Source organism: Microtus pennsylvanicus, chromosome 3, assembly GCF_037038515.1.
Source record: "Microtus pennsylvanicus isolate mMicPen1 chromosome 3, mMicPen1.hap1, whole genome shotgun sequence".
Taxonomy (NCBI): Eukaryota; Metazoa; Chordata; class Mammalia; order Rodentia; family Cricetidae; genus Microtus; species Microtus pennsylvanicus.
The window spans coordinates 18179255-18206253 of record NC_134581.1 but is presented as its reverse complement, the minus strand read 5'-3'; the positions used below and the strand labels follow the sequence as shown (position 1 = coordinate 18206253).

Genomic DNA, 26999 nt, shown 5'->3' with positions numbered 1-26999 from the left:
AACTTTATTTTTGGTTCGTGGTTCTAAGAGTCAAGGCCTGAACATACCCTTGTCATGGGACTTCATTCAGCCAACAGCTTTGGGGGTACCAGCCCTAGGGAATCATCTGAGGTGCTACTTGTGGACTCATAAGTGGGAAGAAGCATGCTCACTCTCTTGTTCTGGCTCTTAGTGTGAGGGGAGACCCAGGATGGCAGAGAGTCAGCGGTGCAGGAGGCTCAGACTTAGGGCCTCACACGCGCTAAGCAAGCATTTCAACCCTACACTCAACCTCTAGCCCAGGCTGTTGGTTTTCTCTTCTTTCTTTTCTTAACTAGTAATAATGGCAGATTCTATGACAGACCTGAAAAACAAAGTTGAGTATGTACCTTCTAGTTGACTTAGATGATCTTTCTTCAAATGAACTTAAAGACAGTTAATTGGGTAGGATTCGTACATCAACTAGTTTTTTATTATCTTATTTAAAGCAGGTGAAAAATCTGCAGCACTTGGCATTTTTTTTTTAGAAAGCCTACATGTGTCAGGCAGTGGTGGTGCATGCTTTTAATCCCAGCACTTGGAAGGCAGAAGCAGGCAGATGGATCTCTGTGAGTTTTGAGGCCAGCCTGATCTACAGCACTAGTTCCAGGACAGCCAGGGCTACACAAAGAAACACTGTCTCAAGTGAAAGACTGAAGGAAGGAAGGGAGGGAGGGAGGGAGGGAGGGAGGGAGGGAGGGAGGGAGGGAGGGAGGGAGGGAGGATGGAAGGAAGGGAGACTACATGTATTTATTGTTCCATAATGTAAAAGGTCGGACTACGTTTTGTTTGTTTCTGTAACAGAAGGGAGTACTTTGGATTGAACCTAAGGCCTCATAATGCAAGGCAGACACTTTACCACTGAGCTATACCGCCAAATGACTCATGTACACCATGGAAAAATACTAATGTGCTGGGGAGGTAAAGACGCCAACATTGCATGTTTTGATTAAAGCATTTAATTTTAGGAAAATAAAAATCAATTTTCACTGAATAACCCAACTTGTTTATTGCTTTTCAGTAGAGATAAAACAATTCTCTGAGGTAATTAGACCCAGTCATCTCAACCCTGTGAGGCAAAGAGCTCCATTGCTGCTTCGAGCTGATTCAAGCCAGGACCCGCACAGGTGAAGCTCCTTGTACAAGGCTTTCTTCCTGTCCATCTCTGATTGCCTGCGCATGCCCACAGTGCACTGCCAGGGAGTACACGGGACATTACCCGGCTTATTGCATTTTCCCTCAGCTCCCGATCCTGTTTCACTCAAGTCTTGTCTCATTCATTTCATTATGAATGCATACAACCTTGAGAGGGACTAATTCCCGAATCTAGGCCATTTGTCCTGCAGCTCCCTTGATGACAGTGAAGACTATATTATTTAATTATATAGTAGTTGTCTTTCTTGGCTGCTCTCAGTTATTGTCTCCAATCTACTTGTTTGTTTTTATTTAACCTTCAAATACCATTACTGGGGAATTCATGCTCCAAGCAGAAGCTCTTCAAATACCTTGGGTTTATCTTCTCATAGTTGCTAAAATGAGAACGTAATCTTAGGAATAAATAAGCAGCGATAAGTATTTTAGAGAGATTGATTATTCAGTGGGTAATTGAGACATGTTCATTAACATGCTCTATTGAAAAAATAAGCAAAATACATATTAAACATATGTCTAGGATCTAAAAGCTACTCGGCAGTATCAGGAATACCGATTTCATCTTTCCGGCTAAATTGTTGTTCTGAGTCTTTAACATCCTATTTGCATATGAAGCAGAGGGAAGTAGGAGCAAGGGAAATTTATTTTTTTAATATTAAGACTTCATGGTGGCTTAAGTTAGGATCCTATAGAGGACAAACAACTATTATATCCCCTTGATGTCCCATAATTTAAATCTGCAATGAAAAGTCTCAGTTGCCCAATCAGTTTAATCAGTAAACATCTATAAAAGAAAGAAGTAAATGGTTATGAATATGTATGTTAGAGGCTTAGAGCAAAGAAACTGCCTAATCATTTCTCGCATTAGTAAGTATTATGTAATGCTAGTCACGGGACTGCTGTACTTGAAAATGGTCAATTAAGACCTTTCCAAGCCGTAGGTCCTCATTACTGCTCCCCTGGCTTTAGCAATGATATGCCATCTTCCTAAGTGGCACCAGGGCTGCTCTGCGAAGGCATGGCAACCCCTATCAGCTCTAAGAATTATGCGTCATCAAATGACCTCCATCAGTAGTTCCCAAAGCAGGGTCCCAGCCACCTGGGAACTCGTTAGGAAGGCAGATTCTTGGGCTTCATCCAGCCCTACTGAATTAGTAACTCTGGAGGGGAAGTCCAGTAGTCAGTGTTTTAATTAGCCCCTCGGGTGATTCCAGTGCATGCCTGGGTCTGAGCACTGATTCTCAGGAAACATGAAGCATTCATCTAAAGAATGTTTTGATGGTGATAGTCTTTAAAGAACAGTGAGGGTGCATACCAGCATTTAAAACTCTCGTCATGAAATCATGGAGGGCACAAAACCCTTTCAAAGAGATGTGTATTGGCCTAAAACCTGGTGTCTTAAAACATGAGGAGAAAGAGCATTATGATCATAAAGGGGTGGCATTTCTCCCGTGTAGGCCCCTCTGCACAGCATGCCAGCCACACTCTGGGCACTAAGGACAAACGACAGAGAGCAGCGCAGCGGTAAGGGCTGGAGCTGGGATGGCGGTTGTACAGCAGCCTTTGTTTCCTGATTCTAGGCAGGCCCTTTGGAACAATGCCTCTTTGACCAGAGGTTATCAGGCTTTTTAGCCAGAGCAGTAAAGATGAAAGGAAGAGATTTTTTTTTTCTACAAAGTAAATAGAAAATTCAATTCTCTTAAAACTGGATCCTCCCTAGGGAAATAGTTCCATTTAATATATATATTAAAAATAAAAGGATTTTAGTCATGTAACAAAAGGATACAATGATTTTTTGGAGATTTTATGTACATTTTTTATTGGAGACAGAGCAAAAGGTAAGGTTTCACACTAGTGAAAAAGCATATACATACATACATATATATACATACATAAGCATAATATACAGATAGCATTTCACTATTCAGCGTCTTTTGAAAATTTTTATTTTATCTGTATTCAGTTTTCATCTACATATGTGTCTATGCACCCCTTGTTTTTCTGATACCCTTGGAAATCAGAAGAGAGCATTGGATCCTCTGGAACTAGAATTCCAGATGACCGTGAGTCACAGTTAACAATGCTAGAAATTGAACCCAAGTCCTCTGGAAGTAGTAAGTGCTTTTAACCCTTGAGAAACCTCTCCAGCCACCTATACAATCATTTTAAAAAGTTTTTGTGGGCTGGAGAGATGGCTCAGTAGTTAAGAGAACATGCCACTCTTCCAGAGGGCCTGAGTTCAATTCCTAGCACCTATGTATTGTTGTCTCACAACCACCTGTAACTTTAGCTTGAGAGCAATCTGATATGTGATTTTAAAAAGAGCAATATACTGCTTTACAGAAGACTCAAGGTCAGTTTCCAACACCCACACCAGGTGGCTCTGAGGCACCTGTAACCCCAGTCCTAGGGAATGAGTCATCCAGCGTTGGTTGCCATGGATACTCACTGGCACGTTCATGCCTCCACTCATACATACACGGAAAGACAGAATTTAAAATTGTAAACGTGTATATTTGATATATAAAGCTAACGTGTTTTTATAATTTGCTTTGTTTTCTGAGCTGTTTTTATTTATAAGCTATGGCCTAGCTGAGCGATAAGGATTGTCAGCTCAAATGATGGTACAGACACAATTAGAAGTGCTGCTTACATTTTATCTGTGGATGCAATGAAGGTTTAAAAAAGAAATCAAGAGTTTCTGCTAAGAAAAGAACCCAGGGAAAAGCGGGGCCTCGGAAGGCATGAGCAATGAACACAGCAAGAGAAACAAACAAAAAGGTGCCTTTTTATGGGATATCGGGCCAGTTACAGTAACTATGTTATAATTGCAAATAACAGATGGGTTTGCAAAAGCTTGATTATGCCTTAATGAATTTTTAAAGACTTCCTTTAGCGCAGTCACAATTTTTATACTATGGGGTCTTTAACAGAATAACACGCTCTTACCCTCTCCGTGGTAATGCGCCTCCTTGAAAGAATAGTAAACGGTGCGTTTAATATTAATTAAGCCGATATAGGAGTTTGAGACCTATTTGTATTTGCAAACAATCCCTTTGCAAATAAAAATCCCTTGTCAGAGATCAATGGGGACAGAGAGACGAGAACCTTTGAGACTTGCCAGCGCTAGGACAGCTCCAATTTACCTTACTCTGTTTACAAAATACACTGGGAGAAAAATGGCCCCCACTTCACTCTGGGAGGTTGGGCACTACAGTTGCTCAGGATAACCCTGTAGAGCATCTTTTTGCTGCGTCTGTGACATCAACTCGTGTGTATTACAGTATAAGACCCTCTTTAAATTGTGTACCCATCCAGGGCAGGTTTTCTTGGAAGCCAACAGAAGCTACCTTCAGGGAACCTCCCTCGCAGAAGTCTGTCTCAGAGATCAGCTCCAGCATGCACTCACAGTCTTGCGTTTGGTTGACATTTGCAGATTATTTGAATGGCAGTTGACTTTGGGGTGCTTGCTTTGCTGACTCTTCTCCATCCAATGCCATGTAAGTGATCACTGGTATATTCTCATCCTGACTCAAAGGAGCGTAAGTTGGGGAAAGCATTTAGATTGTGCTTGGGTTTAGTGGCATATATAAATGTGATTTGCCAGCAGTATGTATGGTCAAGTGATGGAGGAAGGTCATTGGTTAATTAAATAAAGAAACTGCTTGCCCTGATAGGTTAGAACATAGGTGGGTGGCGTAAACAGAACAGAATGCTGGGAGGAAAAGGAAGTGAGCTCAGAGACGCCATGCTCCCCTCTCCTGGGTAGACGTGATAGCTCTGCTCTCTGAGGCAGACGCATGAAGCTCAGACCCAGGATGGACGTAGGCTAGAATCTTTCCCGGTAAGACTGATGCTACACAGATTATTAGAGATGGGTTGATCGGGATATGAGAATTAGCCTGTAAGGGCTAGAGTTAATGGGCCAAGCAGTGTTTAAAAGAATACAGTGTCCGTTTAATTATTTCGGGGCATAAGCTAGCAGGCAGCCGGGGTGCTGGGGACGCAACCCCGCTGCTCGAAGTGATGTGGGAGTGTCATACATCAATCTGTTGATTTCATTGGTTAAGCAATAAAGAAACTGCTTGGCCCTGATAGGTTAAAACATAGGTGGGAGGAGTAAACAGAATAGAATGCTGGGAGGAAGAGGAAGTGAGCTCAGAGACGCCATGCTTCCCTCTCCCGGGCAATGGGCCAAGCAGTGTTTAAATGGATACAGTTTGTGTGTTGTTATTTCGGGCGTAAGCTAGCAGGTGGCCAGGGTGCTGGGGACGCAGACCCGCCGCTCCTATTACAACAGTCAAGTTGTTGCTAACTGCTCTGGTGGAGAAATGACAACCGGGACTACTCTGACTACCTGAACTAAGTCACGGAACTGGAAAAGGGGCTGTAAATGTGTTTTATATCATGCAGAACCTGAAGGACATAGATAGTGTAGGAGAAAACAGAGCCAGAAGCTCATCTGAGGTCCTTTTTGGTCTTAATTTAAAAACAAATATAAATTAACCATGCCCAGGGAGTGTCTGTATAGTGGCATTTCATTTGTATTTTAATAAATAACACTTGCCTGAAGATCAGAAAAGTAAAACAGCCACACTGGCCAGCCTTACAGACCAGGCAATGACACACAACTTTAATCCCAGTAGCCACCTTAATTTGCCATAGAAACCAGGCAGTAGTGGTACATGCCCTTAATCCCAGAACTAGAGTGGATTATAAAACCAGAGGAAACAACTCTCAGTCAGTCTCATTCTGAGATTCCTGGAGGCAGGATCACCATTTTCAAACTGAGGTTGAGGTAAGAGCCAGTGGCTGGCTGCTTTGCATTTCTGGTCTTCAGGTTGAACCCCAATATCTGTCTCTGAGCTTTTATTAATCGTGTTTCATGTCTGCATTCCTAGATTCTATTTAAAGAATGTTAGGAAATTTCTGTCATGCGAGGGGTTGATTAAACATCCCAGACCCCCAAAAGATAAAGTCATTTTAGGATATCTCAGCTACTTAGTAAAAAATGTTTTTATCCTCTACATTTTCTGATATTTGTGGTGTTTGTCACTCAACTTTGTAATTGTTGATTTAGTTTATTCTAAATAAATATTGACTTTGTATCATCTTTGATATTTATAGCTTCTGATGTTTATGTTTCAATTCACTGGGTTAATGATGGCTGGTTGGTCAGCACCTGGTAAGACATTATTTCTGATTATATATTTGAGGATGATTCAAGAATAGATTAGCATGTAAATTAATAGGCTGAATATGTGTAGTAACATGGTTGGTCATCATGAAACCCACAAAGGGCCAAACTGAACTCAAAAGCATAGACACGGCATGTTTGTTCCCCCTGTGCTGGAACCCCCATCAGTGTTCCTGGCTCTCAGGCCTTCTTCCTTGAACCAAATTAAATCATCAGTTCTCCTGGTCCTTCAACCCGCAAAAGAAAGACCATGGGAATTCTAAGCCTCTATAATCATATAGGATATATATCATAAGTACCCATAATAAATATAAGTATCCTGATAGAAAATAAATGAGAGATAGATAAATGATTGATTGTCTCATATGTGGTATGTTTCCCTAGTTAACACTAATACACATCTTATACTTTTTCCTAAAGAAGTTTCCAAAAATTGAATTAGCTGCAAATAACTCTAAAATCTGGACCACTACTCGTATTCCTGATACCAAAAAACCAAAATAAACAAACAAACAAACCAAAACAAGAAAAACCCCCACATGTTCCTAACATAACGGTTGCCACAGTTTGATGTCTAACCATTGTCATTTTAAATTTTTATTTATTTTATGTGTATGGTGTTTTGCCTGCATGTATGTGTCTGTACACCATATGTGAGTTACATGAGGATGCCGGGAATTGTACCTGTGTCCTCTGGAAGAGCAGTTAGCACCCTAAGCCACTAAGCCACATGTCCAGTTTTGCTATCTCTAATAAGTTTAAGAAAATCTAATTGCAAGAGGAAAAAATGAAAGGAAGGAGGGAAAGGGACCAGGCAATAGCTGTGGCAGGTGGCGGATGGGGTGGTGGGTGAGGAGAATCTGTCTCACATGGAGAGGCTTTGTCAACAAATCTGGGATCAAAATCTTACTGTCACTATTTATGACCTACATACCCAGTCATTTCACATCTTTACCCACAAAGTGAGGGTGACACTACCCATTTTGCCCTGCTCTGAGGACTAACTTGTGGCAGATCTAAAAGGACCTGGCCAAGTGTTTAACACAGGTGAGTCATTGGATTAAAATCCTAAGGTTCCTCATTCTAAAATGTACAATCTCATTACTTTTCCCAAACCATACTACCATTAGGATATGCAAGCAAAAATAATAATAATAATTTCATCATTTTCCCAGCAAATTTTGAGCAGTATGACATATGTAGAAAGTTCATTTCTTTTTCTGTCAAGACATGGAACTGTCTGTACAAGGTGTAAGAGTATGTCCTCTTCTGTTCTGAACAGAACTTAGCAAAATGTTTGCACAATCTGTTGAAGGAGTGAAATTGGGTAGCAAACCTCTATATTTGGGATCTTGAGTTCTCCTGGAGAACTGTGTATTATCAAAGAGCCCTTACCTGGTACTATTGAAAGATGGTGGGACCATTAGGAGGGTCTAGTGAAAGAAAGGCCCCTGAGGTCATGCCCTCAAAGGGGATATTTCAGGTCACAACCCCTCTTGCTCTCTGGCTCCCGGACAAATTAAGTAAACAGTTTTCTTTGTCTACGGCTCCCAGCATGGTGTGAGAGAACTATGGACTGAAATTTTCCCGGTATTTTATCATAGAGTCTGATGAACACACACTTCAGGGGACTTCACAAACACCCAGGGTTTTGAAGCTGAGTTCCTATACTTCAGAGACATAGTGCCAGTTCAGGCAGTCACCTGCTCTGTGTTTCAAAGACAGCTGAGTGCAGTAAGTGGGAAAAATTCCCAAGCACATGACCGGATTGCTAACAGCTCAGAATTCAGCCCATAATCCTGGTGTCCCTTAAGTAGATCTGCATAGCCATGGTGATAGGAACAATAAGGATGGAACAACTTTATAAGTTCCCGTTGAAAAACAGAAAATTGGCTGTGTTACATTCAGGGGAAAAATGAAAGTAAATGAGAGACTTTACATTGGGAGGTGCTAATGGTTAAAACGTCACAAAAAAGGAGACTGAAATTCCTCAATGTCCCTATCCATCCATGACTGCATACACAGTTATCTCTCCCTAGACTGGAAGGCGCTATAACAGCTCCACCGCTGTGCATAGAAGTAGCCAGTGGTCCAGTAGGTTCATGAACACTAGTCCTGGTACATGAGCTTTTCACCTGAGGTCTTTACTAGACATCGTTATATTTCATCTCTTGCTGGAGGATTTGCGTTCCACCCAAACCTCCAAAGCCATTAGATTCTATCTTCCTCGCTCTTAGACTTTGGAGCATAGTTCATTCTATAGAATTTTTACAACTAGATAAATAAAAAAAAATCCATCTGTGCTTTTCATCTTTCTGCTGCCGACTGATCTAGAATCTTAGGGCTAGAATGGGCCAAATAAATCATCTCTTTGATGATCAGAAGCCGTTGTTACAGTGATCATCGAAGAGGGATATGTAACGGTGTGTTCTGTGATAGGCAGTTCATTCCTTCCTTTCTCGTCTGGCTTTACTATTACAACGCAGCCCTTCTCTGCAATTCTACCCTCGAGTCATGCTTAATTTTCTCCTTAACCTCCGAAATACACCCAAGCTTTCTAAACAAATTAGCCCTGTGAATCTTACGAAACACATACACAAGCACAATTGAAAGCAATCACACCCTGCCTCTTCTTCATAAAGCCTAGCAGCCAGGATTCTTTTAAGCACTTCTGTCTCAGGGTCAAATCCATGACATCCATTTTATCCTATTCATTCATTTCCATCAACCTGTATTCAGTGTCCCACATCTGACAGGCATGCTGCTAATTGTCTAGGACCTATTGATATTAAATAGCTCCACGGATGGATGGAATTGCTCAGGACAGGGACAGCAAAGGAGAATTAATTACAAGGTTTCTTTGGAGCATTTATTAGACACAGGACTGTGGTAGGAAACCTGCTTGAGAGCTGGGGATACAGCTCAGGGTAAGAGCACTTGCTCGGCCGGGAAAGCTGCCCACCCTGGGGGAGTTAATAGGTAATGGAGAGTTGAAGGGAGAGTAGATGTTAACACAGTGGAGGGACGAGCCTGGCCAGGCAGTGACAAGGAAATGGGGTAAGTAGACAGGCAGTGAGAAAGGACATCAGTGCCCAACCAAATTAAGCCCTTTGTGACAGGGTGTCAGGGAGCTTCTTCCTTATCCCAAAGCAGGGAAGAAGTCATTGAAAGATCACAAGCAGGGGCCTGGGAGGTCTGTCTCTGAAAGACAGTCTGTCTCTAGTGGAAACGCAGAAGGCTATTCTGTGTCTCAGACAAGAAGTAATGATGGTCTGTGGGCTAAGGGTCTGGGAAAGAGAAGACTGGCATCCAGGTATAAGATTGAAAGGACATGGCGACAGCATAGATGCCAACCGAGGAAACACAAAGCATCTACCTGAATAATAGGATGGGTTGGTGGCGCCACTGCCCTAAGATAGGTGTGTAAGGAAGGCAGGTCATGAAGCTGGGTGATGGTGACTCAGAACCTATTAATCTTTCTGCACCCTCTCAGTTATAGGCTCTTGGGATGTTGGTAATTACAACATCCTAAAGTACAGCATTTTCTTTCCTAAAATACAGCATTTCCCCCTCCCCTCATTAGAGGAATTTTGTAATTACCACAATAAAATGCTTCCACTCTTAATGTCATATTTAATAGTCAGAAATATTAAAGTGCAGCTTCATCTTATCGCAGCAATTGACTTCAATGCTACCTACATAGAGTTACACAAATTCCTACGCAAGAGTGCTGTAAAATCTCTGCCTTCTGTTTGAAATTCCACACAGATAATCTTTTACTCCTAAACCTAAACCATTAAATCTTTCTCTTTTCAAACCAACTACAAGGACACAGGCCACTTTCCAGTTTTCTCAAGTGTTACTTAACTACCAACAACACTGCAGTACTCTATAAATGTGCACACACACACACACACACACACACACACACACACACACACACCTGCATGCACACACAAGTGCAAACAAACACAATCACACACATACTAGACACAGCCCAGAGCTTTGTGGTACTAAGTGGATATTCTGCCACTGCTCTTGAGATCACACGACTTCCCTTTCACATTCTTTGTGTGTGTGTGTGTGTGTGTGTGTGTGTATACACAGAAGAAGTTTCAGTCCTTTTCTTCTATCACGTGACTCTCAGAGAACCAACTCAAGTCACCAGTTGGACCATCTCATTGACTAGACTTAAAACAAATGAACAAAACCCCACAACTTTTAAAAACTTTGGTGCAATCCCAAGCTAACCATTTCCCCTAATGAGCTAAAAAACTCTTATCATTCCTTAGAACATGTTAGAGTAAAGTGTGTGTCATTTCACCCAGGGAGGCTGTGCCTGTATCAGCAATCCTCTAAAACTTTTTGAGAATACTGAGCCTCAACATAGATTTATTCGAGAAGGGAAATTAGAGCGGCCTCAAGATTTAGAGTGTTATGTAGGTCAGGGATAAGAGCCAAACTTCTTAAAGTTCAAATTCAATTCATGTTGGAAGTTGTTTGCTCTGCACTTCCTGTTTATTCAGGTAATATTACATCCTCTGGAGTCTTTGATGGACTTGAAGACTAGGTAGTTTTCCTCTGTTAGATTAGAAGGCAAATTAGGTACAGAGCTTTGGACTCACCGGGATAGAAGAAATAATGGAGTATTTTCTCCAAATATGCCAAATACAAATGGACTGGACATTGTAAAAGTAATTCTTACCTAATAATTATTCTTAATGTTTATAGTTTTATGTTAGAGTTAAAAACCTTTCCTTTTCATTTAGACAAAAAGGGGGAAATGTTGCAGAATAATCTTTTTGCATATTGAGAATATGTGTTACTCTGATTGGTTTAATAAAACGCTGAATGACCAATAGCTAGGCAGGATTTGGAGGGCAGAGAGAATGCTGGGAAGAAGAAGGCAGAGACAAGAGGAGATGCAAAACAAGCAGCATGGACATTACAAAGCAGAGGTGATAAAGCCACGAGGCAGAAAGTAAATGAATGGGGATGGGTTAAGTTATAAGAGCTAGTGAGAAACAAGCCTAAGCTACCAGCCAACTTTCATAATTAATAAGTCTCCGTGTTGTGATTTGGAAGCTGGCCGGAGGGACAAAAAAACCCACCTACAAGAGAGCAAGACTCTATTAGCCCAGATCATCTCAAATTCTTAATCGGTTAAACTTGTCAGTCTGTGTTTTCTGCTCCCTCCTATTTTCCCTTTGCCAGGGATCTGTAGAAGGAGAGACTTAGGTTGGTGAAACTGCTGGAGGGAAGCACTAGCTGAAGGCCACATTCTCAAAAGTAAGCGTTTCTCTGCCTCAGCCTTATGCCATTGCCATCTCTTGCTCTGAGTAACAGCATCCTACCCCTGGGAAGTTCCTGGCCCCACAACTTCTCCAACAGTGATGAAGTTCATTCGACTGTATAAATGTGTCTCGTTTGTGCCAGATATGTGCTTGGTATTGATGCAGAAACAACGAATGTGCAGAATCATGTTCCTTCATTGAGGTGAAGGAAGATTTCATTTGGAGAGGAGAACTCTGAATGCTGGAAAGAATGCACATTGCAGCAGTAAGAGCAGTGTGGGGCACACACCGTAGGGCTATGGTTGTAAGAATCCAATGAGGAGAAGATGGTAGGATGATCATGGCAAATTTAATACTTATTTGGGAATTGTCTAGTGTATTAGTTACTTGTCACCTTGGAAACCTTCTGATGGGTGGCCCACGTATACGAAGACCTGAGGGAAAGCAGTGCTGTTTGCCTGCCTGTCTCTGCTTCTTGCTGGTATGTTTATGAAGGCGTAAGTCACAAACAATGCCACACCAAGTTGGGATTATGATTAATAGGGTGATATTTATTTAAAGGGGAAAAACTTACGGATCACTGTCCCAGGCAACAGCCCTCTACGCGACCGGCGGAGCAGGAAGTGAAGAGAGAGAGGAGAGGGAAGTGGCCGCTTTTTTAAAGGGAGAGAGACCACGCCCCAAGGGGCTGGTATCTCAGCGGCGATAGGCTGGAGGAGTGGGAGGACCTCCCGCAACACCTCCCCCTTCTGTTTAAATAAGAGAGTTCTAAACCTACTATGAAATTATATACAATAAGTACAAATATCCTATTCTAACTAGCTTAGGTCTTGTATAATAAATAACTTGGCCAAGTCATGAGAGAAAGTAACTACATTTATATAGTCTTCAACCCCATCAAAGATCTGAGAAGGGAAATAATGTTACCTGGGTAATTAGGAAGTTCAGTAAAACAACTTCCAAAACATGCAACAAATCACAGAGACAACTAGCTACCTAGGCAATCACCCAAAGTCACATTAGCAGCGTTGAAGCAACCAACTTTGGCTAAGGCCTAACATAACTGACACACCATTTTCAAAGGCAAGCAACTTTTCAAAACTATCTTACCCTGTCTTGGCAGGATAAGACAGTCCTGTTTTATCCATTGATGCATGCTCTGTATCTTTGTCGGTGGTTGAGGTACGGGCATTTCTTTGCCCCAAGGCCAGTTCTGCCAAAAAGAAATGCTCCAGGTGGAGTGTCTTTGGTGCTCAACATTCTCTCGGGAATAGAGTGGTGTTGCCAGGAGCAATTGTGTCTCACTACCACAAAACTCTGAGTTAGATTAAAGGCCATTTTCTACAGCTCTTTGAAGAAGTTGAAGATTATCTATCTATACTGAGTATAATCTCTATATATCTAAAGAACCTGATTAGTCTAATTATAAATGACAAACTTAGATGACTATTAGTCTATATAATTCTCAATATCTATCTAACTTAAAGACTAAGACAATAAACGACTGTGAAACAAATGAGGACAATGACCTCCAAATATAAACAATGTACAAATATACATTGCAGTAGGTAAATATATATCAATACACAAACATTATATAAGTATCTTAATCAGAGGTAGAAATGTACACTGCAATATGGTAAATGTATACAATATATATATATCAATACAATATATGTCAATACATAAAAAATGTTTTAAACAGAGGTAGAAACATGCATGCATACAATAGTCAATACAATTTAACTTTGTATCAATATACAAGAATCTATATCAATATATTTGTCTAACAACAGTAACTCACAATTACAAATCTATTATCCCATCATGTTTATGTGTTCCTGCTGTCGCCATCAAACTCCAGATTCTTCAGTCTTCCAACATGGACTGAAGAGAAATAACTCTTCGCAGACTTCCTAGGACTGCAGCACCAGAATGAGACTGTTAGAGGATTCAGCTTTATAGACGGAACAGCTACGAGGTTCAGTGTGATAGTTTGAATGTAATTGGCTCCATAAACTCACAGGGAGTGGCACTATTAGGAGGCGTGGCTTTGTTGAAGTAGGTATGGCCTTGTTGGAGGAAGTGTGTCACTGTTGGGGTGGGCTTCAAGGTCTCAAAAATGCACACGTGACATCCAGTGCTTCAGTCCACTTCCTGTTGCCTTCTGATTAAGATGCAGCCCACACCATGTCTGCCTGTGTGCCACCATGCTCCCTGCCATGATGATAATATACTGAAACTCTGAACTGTAAGTGAGCTACCCCAATGAAATGTTTTCCTTATAAGAGATGCTGAGGTCATGGTGTCTCTTCACGGCAATAGAAACCCTAACTAAGACACTCAGTGTCTTCCTCGTAAGTGTGCGTGTGTGTATGTGTGTGTGTGTTTTCAGTTCTTTTCCTTTAAAGGACACAGTCTTTTGAAATGGTCAAGAATAGGAGATAGTGAGGAGGAGAAACCAAGACAAAGCTAAGTTTTCATGGTCTGAGCTTTCAGGATGATTAATGGAAAAAGTGGAAGAGGAATCAGCTTAGGGGGCATAGTTTGTGAGTTCTATCTGCATTCATTCAAGTTGCCATGTTTGCAGGACGTTCAGATGGAGGCATTGAATAGGTGACTAGATATACAAGGCTGCAGGGCACTCACAGGCTACATTTGAGAGCTACTGGGTTGAAGGCAGTGGTTGAAAGCTACGGGAATGGCAGACCTCATCAAGCAAAAAAGAACAGGCTTTCCAGATGCGCTCACAAACTAGCTCTTTATATTCTCACACAATCTCTACGCCAGTCTGCCACCCTTAAGAGCAAGCAGTACAGAGTTCTGGATACCCATAGGCCACCCTCCATAGGCAGAAGCCAAGGAACAGCATACAAGAGGTAGAAGAAATTCCCCCTTCCCCTTTCAGTGTCCAGCTTGGTCACCGAGTCACAGAGCAGCTCGTTTCTGGTGTTCAGAAGAACATCGCCTACAAGTTGTATTCATTCCCCCACTAACTGAACTCTGACATCTGAACCAGACCTAGGCTGCTGCCCTGAGGCCAAAATAAAGTTATAGCAACCACACAGTCTCGCCTATGTCTGACGGACCTTCCACATTCTCCTGAAGGACCATGTAGGCTCAGGCTACCAACTCCTACCAAACCATCTCACGAATTTTGAGAAAAATGACCTCAAATCTTCCCAATCTATAGCATCTTCACCTAATCATGACCTTAATCTTCTACCTGTTTAGGGACCTAGATTTGTGAAATATTCGCTATAGAATATCTAGGAAGGCAAGGGATGAGAGACTTTGTTCTCAGTCTGATGGACAACCATCTATTTTACCTGTTGGTGGTTGCACACCATCAGAAATATCACCCACCAACAAAAACTACCACACAAACCAGGCCCTGTGTCAAATCCTGTCTCTATAGCACGAGGTACAAGGGGAAGAACATTGAGATGTTTCAAAACATCTGTGGATAAAAACAATGACCATTCCTACAGGTTCCCTTGGCCTACTCAAGACATGGGTAAAAGTGATATGTGTCACAGACAATCCAGTGTGTCTCATCTGTCTGTGGTAAAGGTGTCTCTTATACCAGCTTTTGCCATGTGGCAAAGTGAGCCTGAGAGAGTAAACAGCACATGAGGTGGGGTCACATATGCATATGTATATTGACATATAAGCAAATAATTACCACACTGAATATAGTAGCAACATCTAGTAATCAAAGCAAACAGACTGTGTCAGGAAAGAGGGAGTTGTGTGTGTCTGCCAGCAGAACCAGAGAATGGTTTCCTTTCAGTCTCTGTAACCTGAGTATAAGGAGACAGAGGGCATATAATAAATAATATAATCCAGGAAGGCCAATAATAAGTAGGAATTCTAAGCGAGAGAGGAGTGTGTTTGAATGCACAAAGGAGCAGAAGCAGATGGCGTGTCTGGGATACCACACCTCTGCTAGTATTGAGAGTGAAGACATTGGCGTGCAGACATTACATTCAGTAACAGTGACTCATTCAAAATTGAGAGCATTGTCTAACCTTCTTATTCCCCTCATCTTCATTCAGGAAACCGTCTCAGCCAGCCTCAAAGGAGGCTCTGAACATTTCTCCTTTGGGTTGTAGGGGGGCACTTTGTGTCAACCCTTGGGCCTTGTGCATGCTAAGTGACTACCACCGAGTCACACTCCCAGTCCCAAACACCTCTCTTGAAGTCAATTGTCCTTCTTAAAAAGCAGGTTCCAGGCTTAGAAGGCTGTTTTGATGTGTTTTTTTGGGTCCTTTCACCCCCCCACCCCGCACTATGTAGCTTAGTCTACATACAGGAACTGCAGTTCCCAATCCTCCTACTTAGCTTGCCAACAGCTGCCAGTACAGGTGTGTGCCACTGCACAGGTAACACTGTCTGTCTGCCGAATTTGCTTTGTGTACCATCCATACTAGTACATGTACTATGATACTCTGCCTGTGTTGTCTGAATTTTCTGTCCTGCCCAGTTCCCGCATTCCTTAAGTCCCAAAGAAAATCACACAGAGGTCTACATTAGTTATAAACTGATTGGCCCATTAGCTCAGGCTTCTTATTAACTCTTATAACTTACATTAGCCTATTATTCTAGTATACATTAGCCACATGGCTCGGTACCTTTTTCAGCGGGGTATGTCACATCTTCCTTCTTCTTTGTCTGGGGAGGACTGCAGAGGAATGGGCTTCTTCCTTCCCAGAATTCTCCTGTTTTCATTTACCTGCCTCTACTTCCTGTCTGGTTGTCCCACCTATATTTCCTGCCTGGCTACTGGCCAATCAGCATTTATTTAAAACATAATTAACAGAATATAGACAATTGTCCCACACCACACTGGTAGTGCAGAGCCTGCACTACAGGACCATTTGGAAGCCGGGCAAGGGCCTGGAGATTTAAACACTCTCACAGACAGAAACATGGGTCATCCTTGAAGCAGGGATGCCCCCTTTACTGTGTACCAGAGCCGCTTATATAGGGATCCTTAACTGATAGCCATGCCCCAGCCAAACCCACCAGAAACCACTCCCCTGCCATCAGGAGCTCCTGAGGGTCTCATGCTCAGAGCAGCTGTAAACACAGGAAAACAAGTTGTTTTGCTCAGAGCAGTTGTATGCATAACAAGTTGTTTACAGGAAAGTCAGGGTCTGGGTCCACAGCCCAACAGCTTTGAACGTATTTAGTCTCCTAGTTAGAGCAAATGCCATTGATTTTTGTACTTACAGTAAGAATATGAAGTTTTTCCTAAACAAATTTGCTAATGGGTGATTTGAATTGACAGTACAGAAAAATAGGAGTTAATCATAGACACGGTAATTGCAGTCAGGATTATGACAGTGGTCAAGCTTTTAGAATACTGCCTAGGAGAGAGGTCAGTGGCCCCCTGTTATGAATGGCTTGTTATAGGGGGTATGGCAAAAAGGATAAAGTATGAAAACCCAAACTTAGGCATTCCTGTTCCCTAGCTGTCCTGAAACTCTTTCTGAAGTTTGGCCTCAGACTCACAGGGATTCATGTGCTTCTGCCTCCTGAGTGCTGGGATTACAGGAGTGTGCCACCGCTGCCTGTCTCCTGTCTCCTTTTATAGCTTCTAGCCAGGTGACTTCTAGGACAGTGTCATACTCTCCATGTCCCTGTCCTTGTAACTTTCTATTGCAGGTCTGGTTTACAGGACTGTAAGGAATAAAGACAATAAATGTGACAGCCATTTGAACATTGATATCATTAGCTTTGTTTGTAAGTTTTCAACATGCTTTCCAAGGTTAACCAGATTGGCCCAGTTTCTCTAACTCTGTTAGGCTGCAGGTCTGCACAGCTGCAATTTGCTTTAGAAAGGAATCAAATATAGCATTTCCCATTAATATATTCAGAAAATTAATAATGTAGCATAATGCTCCCAGCTATTCCCAGACCATCCAGTATGATAGCCCAAGTCTCATGTCCCCATACTGGGTGCTCATGTTCTTCTGAAGGCACAATTGTGTAGCACTTTCAAAATAAACTTGCAGCAGTTGGGTGTGGTAGTGTACGAGTAATCCCAGCACTTGGGCAGTAAAGACAGGGGGCATTTGAGGACAGTCTTGGCCAACCTGGGCTATAATGAGACTCTATCTCAAAATACCAAAAAGTTAGGCCTGGGGAGATGACTCAGTGGGAAATGCACTTGCTGTGCAAGCTGAGAGCTGAACTCTGATGCCCAGAACCCATGTGAAGAGCTGTGCTTAGCAATGCATACCCATAATGCTAGCACCAGAGACGGAGAGGCATCCCGAGGGCTTGCTGGCCAGCCAATATAATCACAATGACCAGCTTCGGCTTCAGTAAGATTACCTCAAGAAATAATGAGAATAATAACAATAATAATAATGAGGAGGAGAAGGAGAAACTAAGAAAAGACATTTTGTACTCAACCTCTGGCCTCCTTGTCTATCCCATGGTCACTCACTCATAGCACACACACATACGGATATGTGCATACATCACACCCTCTTCATACATGCATAAATACACACAGCACACATTAAAATAACTTAGTAAATAAGTTAACAGTAAGACAAACTTCCAAAAAGAAAAAAAGTAGGAGCCTGAAAGCCGTTTCCTCACAAATCATGATCTATTCTTTTCCAAATGAGGCTTGAGCTTTGGGGGAAGGGGTCACAGGAGGGTTTTCCTCCACTGTCCTCTGCTTCCTTTTCTGGGAAGTGTATCCATAACTGGGTCATCTACCACAGAGGAAGACAAACGCAGTAAAGATGTCGGCAAGCTCCTGACTAGTTCTGCCATTCTAGGTAAAGTCCAATGCCAAAGGCTTGTGGCTGGTCATCTTCAGTGTCGTGACAGCCTTGCCCTTTACTTCATATCCCATTGCCGTATTTCAAAATAAACTGCTGGATTTACATGGACCAGATGTCGCTATTTCTTCTAACAATACAGTACAATTATAAAAGCAGTTTTTAGATATATAGAGTGCAATCGGTGTAACAAACACACATGTTTTTAAATGAAAATAACCTGACCTTTTAAACGGGTTTTAAAAATGCTTACACACCCACATGCTGTTGGATTTGTTTTGATGGGCTAAAAGGACTGAAAATTATTGTGCTCTGCCCCGACCCGCCACATACAAGAAATTACCTGTTACATCTAAATGATCTCATCGGCCCATTAATGATCTGATTATGGTCATGGAAATGTTTTTCATTTTGCAAATCCTGGTGACATTAACATAATCACAGAAACATGCAGGAAAACAAGTATGTTTCTAGGGTATGATATTTCATCTATTGAGCTATTTATAGTTTCAGAAACTGTCTTTGAAACACTGAAAACATTATCAAAGCATCCAAGAGGAATAGCGGAAGAAAGCAAGGCATGTGTTCCCCCCAGAGAACATTTGCTTCATCTCAGGATCCAAATGTTCCGAGTTCAAGTAAACCCTCCCAGGCCTGCCTGTTCGTCCGATTGTCAAGTGTGAATAACCACAAGCTGGAACCGACCCTGTGCCTATGAAAACAAGCAAACCAGCAGAAACAGAGTTCCTAAGCATCGCAAAGCCACACCCAGAAATAAACACTAGCTATTTTTAAAGTTAGCACAAGCAAAACAATACCTGCTCTTCGTCTCTTTGGTTTCTCAGTGTTGAGAAATACTTCCTAATGGAGTGGAGAGGATACTTTTTGAAGTAAGAAAATCTAGACGGTGGTAACAAATTCTCCATAGTGAAGGAAGCCAGAGGGTCTTCGTCGGCCCCTCCCTGCCAGCAACCAAACGCAACTGCGAAACTTGGCCTCTGACGCCTAGTGGGTTGAGGCTCCAACACTTCCACGCAAGCAAACAAAGCAGGCTTCCTCCTTAGGGTGTGAGTTCCTGGAGAAAGTAGACAGCCAGAGTGTGGTCGATTCTCTAGAAGCCTCCAGAAAGGCAATGCCCAGGGGCCAGAGCTAGGAAGAAGTTCAGGGCTGGCCCAGGGAATGTAAACAGCCCAGTGACAGCGATGTGACTGGCTGTCCTATTTCCAGCAGCAGTGCTCGGTTGCAAGCTATGTTAATATTAGCTAGCTGGTGACTTTCCATACCCACAAACTCTCGTGAGGTTTAATTTTAATTCTTCCAACAGTCTTTCTGTTTTTTTTTTTCTTAAAGAGGGCATGACTTGTGGTTTTCCCAGTTTCCTTTTCCATTTCTTGTCATTACCAGCACAAAACCTTCGGCTGTGTTTCAACTCTAACGTGTCTATTCTTTCATCCCTAGAAGCACTGTTCTAGGGGGCTTCTTTTTTGAAACTGATCTCACATCACACACACACACACACACACACACACACACACACACACACACACACACACTCGGGGGCATCATGGAGTTGGCCCGCTCTGAGGACATTCACTGTGCTCTGTGTTGCATTATGCTACACGCCAGTAACCAGATACTTTGCATTAATTGGACAATGGCTGCAAACAGATTCTTTTCTGAGTTAAAAGGTTTCTTGCCTTGAATCCTTATCGCAAATCCACAGGCTGAATTTGGAACCATTAAATTTCCTCAGGCTTTCTCCTGAATGTTTGGGAGAGGATACTTCTATTACAAAAGCAATTGGCACTTTCAAAGGAGGGAGAAAACGGGGGGGGGGGGGGGTAGGAAAGAACACGACAAGAGGTCTGGGGTCTTAAAGGATATAAAATTATAAATTTGAAAGTTTGTTTTTGCTGTCATCCATAGAGGTCACAGGGTTTGTAATCTGAGTCCTCATACCCCCCTTTCCCACTGTGTATGTGTGTGTGTGTGTGTGTGTGTGTGTGTGTGTGTGTGTGTGTGTGTGTGTGTATACAGACCCATGCTTGACCATAAGGCCAGGGGATCAATATCCTGCTTTCTTCCTTTCTACCTTATTCCCTTGAGAAAGGGTCTCTCAGTGAACCTGGGGCTAACTGGGCAAGCCAGCACCTTCCAGCCTTCCTCTTGAGTTTGCACACCACAGGGCTGCAGTTACAGGAATATACAACCATGCCAGGCTCTCTATGAAGGTGCTAGGGGCTCAAATACAAATCCCTGGTCCAGCATAGCAAGTACTATTGCCTACTGAGCCATCTCCTAACCCCCATCTCTGTTCTTTCCTAGGCTTTTAAGCCTTTCAGTAGCTGAGTTGATTGGCGAAAACAGACCATTTCAGTTGGCGACTGTCATGTAGGAACTAGGGTGGACATCTACCCACCAGCATGTAACTCGGAGATGTGCTTCAAGGTGAAAAAGCTAGTCTTCCCCTCCAGTAAGAGCAGACCTTGGGAGGAAGAGGCGGTAGGCAGAGCTCATGTCACAGACTGAGAAGTCCCCCAGGACAGCCTCTCTGACACTCCTGGATGGGTCACTTGCCTTCAGGGAACACACCTGGCAGCCTGAAATAGAGTGTGCTGCGAGCAGTAAGACCATCTGTCAGACTGGCATGGGGCCCACCAGCGAGGTGCTTTTCCAGACTCACCAGGGCCTGGAAGCAATTCCAAGAAGTCTTCTCCCTATTGTTGCTGGAGTTGACTCCTCAGAGGCCCTGCCCTGCTGCCAGCTCTCTAGGTTCACTGCTGCATCCTCACGAAGCTCTGAGTGTCTCATGCTGGAGACTGTAGGCTCTAATGAGGGCAGGAGAGAAGCGGTGTGCTCTTTGCCAGTCGATGACCCAGAAAAGCAATCAGCTCCCAAGTCCAGACACCTGGGCCACCCCAAGTCCCTAGAAAGAGAAAGGGCCCCAGGGATAATAGTGACAAGTTCTGCTCACATCCATTCTGGGATCCACAAGCTGCTTCCTGCTCCCTTTTATAGCCCTTCTTAGGATATTTGAACTTTTCTGCTTTTATTGTGGGCAGAAGCCCACAGCTTGCCCAGCATGGCTGCTGATCAAAACCTTCTCCCAATGAGGAACACAAAGCAGACTTCATTTTAGACCAGATGGCTGTTTTGTGATCCCCGTTCCCAGGCCCAAGGAGAGTGATGAAAAAGAAGAAAAAAAGAGCACAAAACAAATTTCTGTTCTATTATAACATTAAACAGAAAACATAAAATAGATGTTGGTGAGCTAGAGATATGGCTCGGTGGTAAAGCAGGCCCCTGGTATAGTCTCCAGTGCTGCAAAAAAGAAGAAAGAAAGAAGGGAGGGAGGGAAGAAAGAAAGAAAGGGATGAAACAAATGTAACTAAGATTCTTTTAGGTGTTTAATAACAAATATAAATTTTAGGGAGCATTTATCTGGCCTTTGGACACTACAGTAAATTATTTGTTCTGTGGCAATGTAATCTTACAGCACCCCTCAAATGAAGGTCCAGAGAAGGTAGTAAGACCACCAGCAAAGAGAAAGGGGTTCTAACCGGAGAGGCCCTTTTCCAGAGTCTCCCTGCCCAACCACCAACCCAGAAACACACCAAGGCTCAAAACCCGTGAAGCTGTTAAAGAGAAAAACCCATGTTGTCTGATAGGAATCTACTCACGAGGATGATAAGATTTAAGACCAAATGCATCTTTGTGGGGAAAAAAAATCATACAACTTCTATCCTGAATTTTCTATAAATAAAATATGCATCACCTATATTTTTATCCTCTTTGTTTCACTAGGAATCAAACCCAGAGACTCACACATGCTAGACAAATGTCTGCCACTGAGCCACTTACTCAGCCAGCCCTTCTGAAAACTTCTATTTTATTTGGAGATAGTATCTTGACAAATGGCCCACGTTGGTCTGGAACTCGTGATTCTCCTGTCTCAGCCTCCAGAGCAGTTGAAATGATGTGTGTGTTCTTGCTTTACCTAGATCTTAAAGATTCTCTTATGCTACGATTCTGGTGATGACATAGAGAGGCTGTGTCTGTGGATACAGGCATTCCGCTCCCAGATCTTAAAAACTATGCACTTCCTGTTTCTGTTGACATGAGTTGCAACAACCCTTCTCATGCCGATACAAAAAATGAGTAAGGATTTTCACATACGCCATTTCTCAGGTGGGAGTCATAACCAGCTTGTGTTTCTAATGTGCATATCTCTGCTGCTGTGGCCTTCATGAGGGCCAGTTTTGATTGGCACTGTAACTTGGGTGCATTGGTGTCCTTGTGACTACAGTGTATATCTGCAAGGATCCAAAGGTCTCTGGCACAGCAGAACAATAGGGGATAAGGACAATTATCTGTTACTGTGTATAGTTCACCCCCACCCCCCACCCCTTGTCTACTCTATAGGAAAATAACTAACAGGAACCAAACATCTAGAAAAGTCATGGACTTAGCCTGGCAGTGTTGGCTCATGCCTTTAATCCCCACCCTGGGGAGGCAGAGGCAGGAGGATCTCTGTGAGTTCAAGGCTAGCCTGGTCTACAAGAGCTAGTTCCAGGACAGGCTCCAAAGCTACAGAGAAACGCTGTCTTGAAAAACCAAGAAAAAAAAAGTCATGAGCCATGGATGAGTTCTCTTTTATTTCTAAAAATTGCAAGTTTATTTTTTTAATAAAATAGCTTTAAACCCCTTTTCCCCACTGGAAAAGCAACACTGAAAGGCCAAATAGTGGCAAGGGGTTGAGGCTAGATATATTTCAGTTTTCTCCTTTCCAAATGTTAGAGGAGAGGGGATGGAGATGTGAGTTTGGGAACCGTCTTCCCTGTGCATTGCACAGTTATGTGCTTCATCAATGCATACCATTGTGTATTTATTAAAAGGAAGAGGCACAGAGAGAAGAAAGGGACCCAGGAGTTAAATCCAGGCTGGGATTTAACAACAGAAAACGTATCTCCAGGATACCTTTGTTTTTTCCCAATTGCATCAGGACAAAAACTAAAACCTCACTAATCTCTTTGTCCTTCCAATCAGTGCTGAGGGTTTCCGTTGGGAAAATGACTCCACTCTCTGGGAATTAATCCAACCTAGAAACAGAGTGACAAGCAGGCAGGCAGAATGATGGAGAAGCTGCTAGCCCCGAACATAGAAGCCATTTTTTATTATAAATTCTACTGAGAAGTCTCGCGTCCCTCCCGATCTGCAGACACTGGCCTGGCCTCTTCAAGGACAGTGCTAAATGAGGTCAGCGGAGGGGAATGGAAGCCATTTAGCCCCGCTCATTAGGACAAGTTAATGCAGTATCAGATTCCGCCTCACAGCAAGATTGCAGTCCGTCGGCAGCTGCGCAGGGCGTTTTCTTAGAGAGCACGCCACACGGGCCATGACTATACTACAATACATGTGCAACGTTTTTGCTTTTCTGAAAGCCACAGAGAGAATCCCTGGTCATCCCCTCTTCAACCACAACTCAGAAAATTCCACGTCTAACTGTTCTCTAAGCTGTAGAACATTTGATACCTCTAGCTTTCTAGATCCACGTGCTAATGTCTCAGGTTTAACAATATCCAAGAGACTCTTGCATTCTATTTAAGAAACAAAGCTATTTTTCTGCAGAGTTTAGCTGCAGTGGTTCTCAACCTGTGAGCCACAACCCCTTTGGCAAGCCCCTCTCTCTCTCCAAAAATATTTCCATTATAATTCATAACAGTAGCGAAATTATAGTTATGAAGTAGCAACGAAGTTTTCTGGTTGGGGTCAGCACAACATGAGGAACTGTATTAAAGGGGCGCAGCATTAGAGAGGGTGAGAACCACTGGTTTAGGGTCAAACGTGAATACACATCAGAATCACCTGCATGGTTTGTTGATGCATCTGTGAGGGCTTTTCTCTCAGAGGTTCTAATTCAGTTACGTCTAGGGTGAGAAGCCTCTGTTGTTTTTCTGGTGGTGCTGATGCTGCCAGGCTGGGACCCTCACTTTGAACTGCTAAGTAGGGATGTAGATGGAAAGGGATGCCTGGTGCCTACAGGTAGGCCAGAGCTGTTTGAGAGCTTCCATCCAACACACATCTGTAAATGCATTTCCCAAATTCGTTGTGTTCCCCCAAACCAAAGCCCATCTCTTTTCCTGTAGCCACTCCTCCATGAGGAGGCTCGTGTAGTTAGTTATCAGGTGCCACACGGGCATCCCATGAACTCCTTGTCCTCTCTGGTACACCTTGACTTAATATTGGATTGCTTTTAAACTCTCAGCTCCTCTTACGTGTTGCTGTGACACCATCAGTTCAGGCGCTAACACAGAGAGGTCAGCCATCAGTCACTGGACAGGAAACCACGGCTCTCCCTTCTCTTCTACCACGGGTCCTGGTGCTTTTCAAATTGGGAAATTAAGTCTAAAACCAAGACTTCTCAAATTCACAGCCCTTTAGAAGCCCTCCCAGGCATAATCTACCCACCTGTCTTCATCATAGCTGCGTTAGGTGGACCCTCTACAATTGTACATCAACGATTTAACTGCAAACAAATTCCTTAGAAGAAACACAAGGAGCCACCAGGACGCTTACTGTTTGCAGAGGATTTCGAGGAGTGTCTTTGGAGCTGTGCGGCCTTCTTCTCACGCCCTTCTCCTGCATGCTTTGCTGCCTCGGGAGGCTCAGCCTCAGCCCAGAAGAGGCAAGAGGCCTTTCTGGTCAAGGGAAGTGGTTCAATTCCAGGACAGTTTTCAAACTGGTGGCCATACCACCTGTCATTCTCTATGAAATTCAATAATGTGGTTTTAGAAAGAATAGTTTTTATTTTTAAGTTAATAGTTCTGCCTCCCGAGGATGATGGAGCGAGTGGGCGGTTTGGGGCGGGGGGTGGGGGGGTAGCCTTGGTTTAAAGCTAAGGATGTAAATGAAAGCAGATGTGTATCAGGCTGGGCCTGCTTCAGCAGGTGAGGGCCATCAGGGTTAAAACAGTGACACCCCCATCCCGGGAAACCCCATCCAGTCTTCCTTCCCCGTTCTCTGATTCTAATGCCCAGGAGGAAGTTAAGGGATCAGAGAACATGATACTTCAAGATGAACCTCAGATATTTGCCTTCGGCCTGGTGGGAAAACCCAGGTCTAAGGAGCTTATCTTCCGCCTCAGATGGAGGTGAGGCAGAGGAACCCGAAGGGGACAGATAGCATGCGTGCCATGTGAAGTGGAGAAGTTGCTACAGCAAACCTTATGAAGTTGTGTGAATTTTTTTAATACAAAGAAAATTTCCTTAAACATGTGTGTGAGGGGTCCTTCTTTGGCTGGGTCACACACAGAATCAAGCCCAAACTATGCAGAGGCTCAATGACGTGAGCCACTGTCACCGCAGTGTCAACTGGTCTTTCTTGCTGAAATCTTGAGTGCCGAGATAGGGACATGAGGGCATGCTTATTTATTGGTTCTTGGAGTGAGAGTGAGTTCAGGTGTAGTGACACTTGCCTGTAACCTCAAGACTTGGAAGGCTAAGGAATGAGGTCCTATATCGTGAGTTCTGAGTCAGCCTGAGCTACATAGTGAGACCCTGTTTCAGAAAAGCCAAAATAGGACTGGAGGGATGGCTTACTGGTTAAGAACGCTGACTGCTTTTCCAGGAGGACCAAGATTCAATTCTCTGCACCCGCATTGGGGCTCATAACTGTTTGTAACTCCAGTTCTAGAGGTCCCAAAAGCTTCTTCCTGTCTCCATAGCCTGTAAGTGGAGGTATGTAGGCAAACACTCACACATATATGATTTCAAAATAATAATAACAAATAAACATAGGCATATTTATTTCCCCCCAAAGGACATGTTACATGTTACCTAAAGCCTTGCTACTCTGAAGGCCCATGGACCAACAATACTCATGTCTCCTGGTCCTGGAACTTGTTAGAAATTCAAGATCTCAGGCCCTGCACCAGAATCAGACTCCATATATTTCCAAGGCTCCCAGGGGATTTGTATGATGTGAGAAGTTGAGACTCACCACCTGGGAACAAGGATAGCTTATAACTTGGTCCTACTTATCAGCCTATAAGAGGACCGGTTTTACTGGTCAGTAGCCCCTTGGCTGGAAAGCTCTTCCCCAACCTGCCTTGGGGTCAGTAACCGTGTCTTGTCTGTTGTTCGTCAGAGTCCCCTCGTGATCAACAGACTTCTTAAGGGAACAAATGATTAATTGCACATAATGATTCTATGCGGAGTGTAGAATTTTGATGTGACCACCTTGAGTTTTCTCCTGTCCTATTGGTTTCTGAATCCAGCCCAGTTATAATAATGCTAATCCATTCATGTCTTCATATGTACATACAGGTTGCTCTTTTGCAAACTGCTGGCCCAGTACTTGTGGGAGCCATGAGTGTGTCTCTGTAGAGTTTCAAGCAAATGTTTGCTCTTTGCTAGGTATGTCCACTATTCCCTTTCCTGTTCACACTCTGGTGCCCCAACCCTGTGCACCTGTCACTGCAATAACACCCTAATAAGGCTCCCTCTCCCAAGAGAAGCCTTGAGATTCTTCAGAACC

The 26999-nt window shown here is 43.1% G+C and overlaps 1 protein-coding gene across 1 annotated transcript in view; it reads right to left on the bottom strand.

Moving 5' to 3' along the window:
- Window positions 1–19761, bottom strand: part of Atp2c1 (ATPase secretory pathway Ca2+ transporting 1) — a 119046-nt gene extending 99285 nt beyond the window's left edge. Inside the window, exon 1 of the mRNA XM_075964793.1 lies at window positions 19283–19761. Coding sequence (XP_075820908.1) covers window positions 19283–19390 — 108 coding nt within the window. The 5' untranslated portion in view covers window positions 19391–19761. The remainder of the gene's footprint in view (window positions 1–19282) is intronic.
- Between the last annotated feature and the right edge of the window lie 7238 nt (window positions 19762–26999).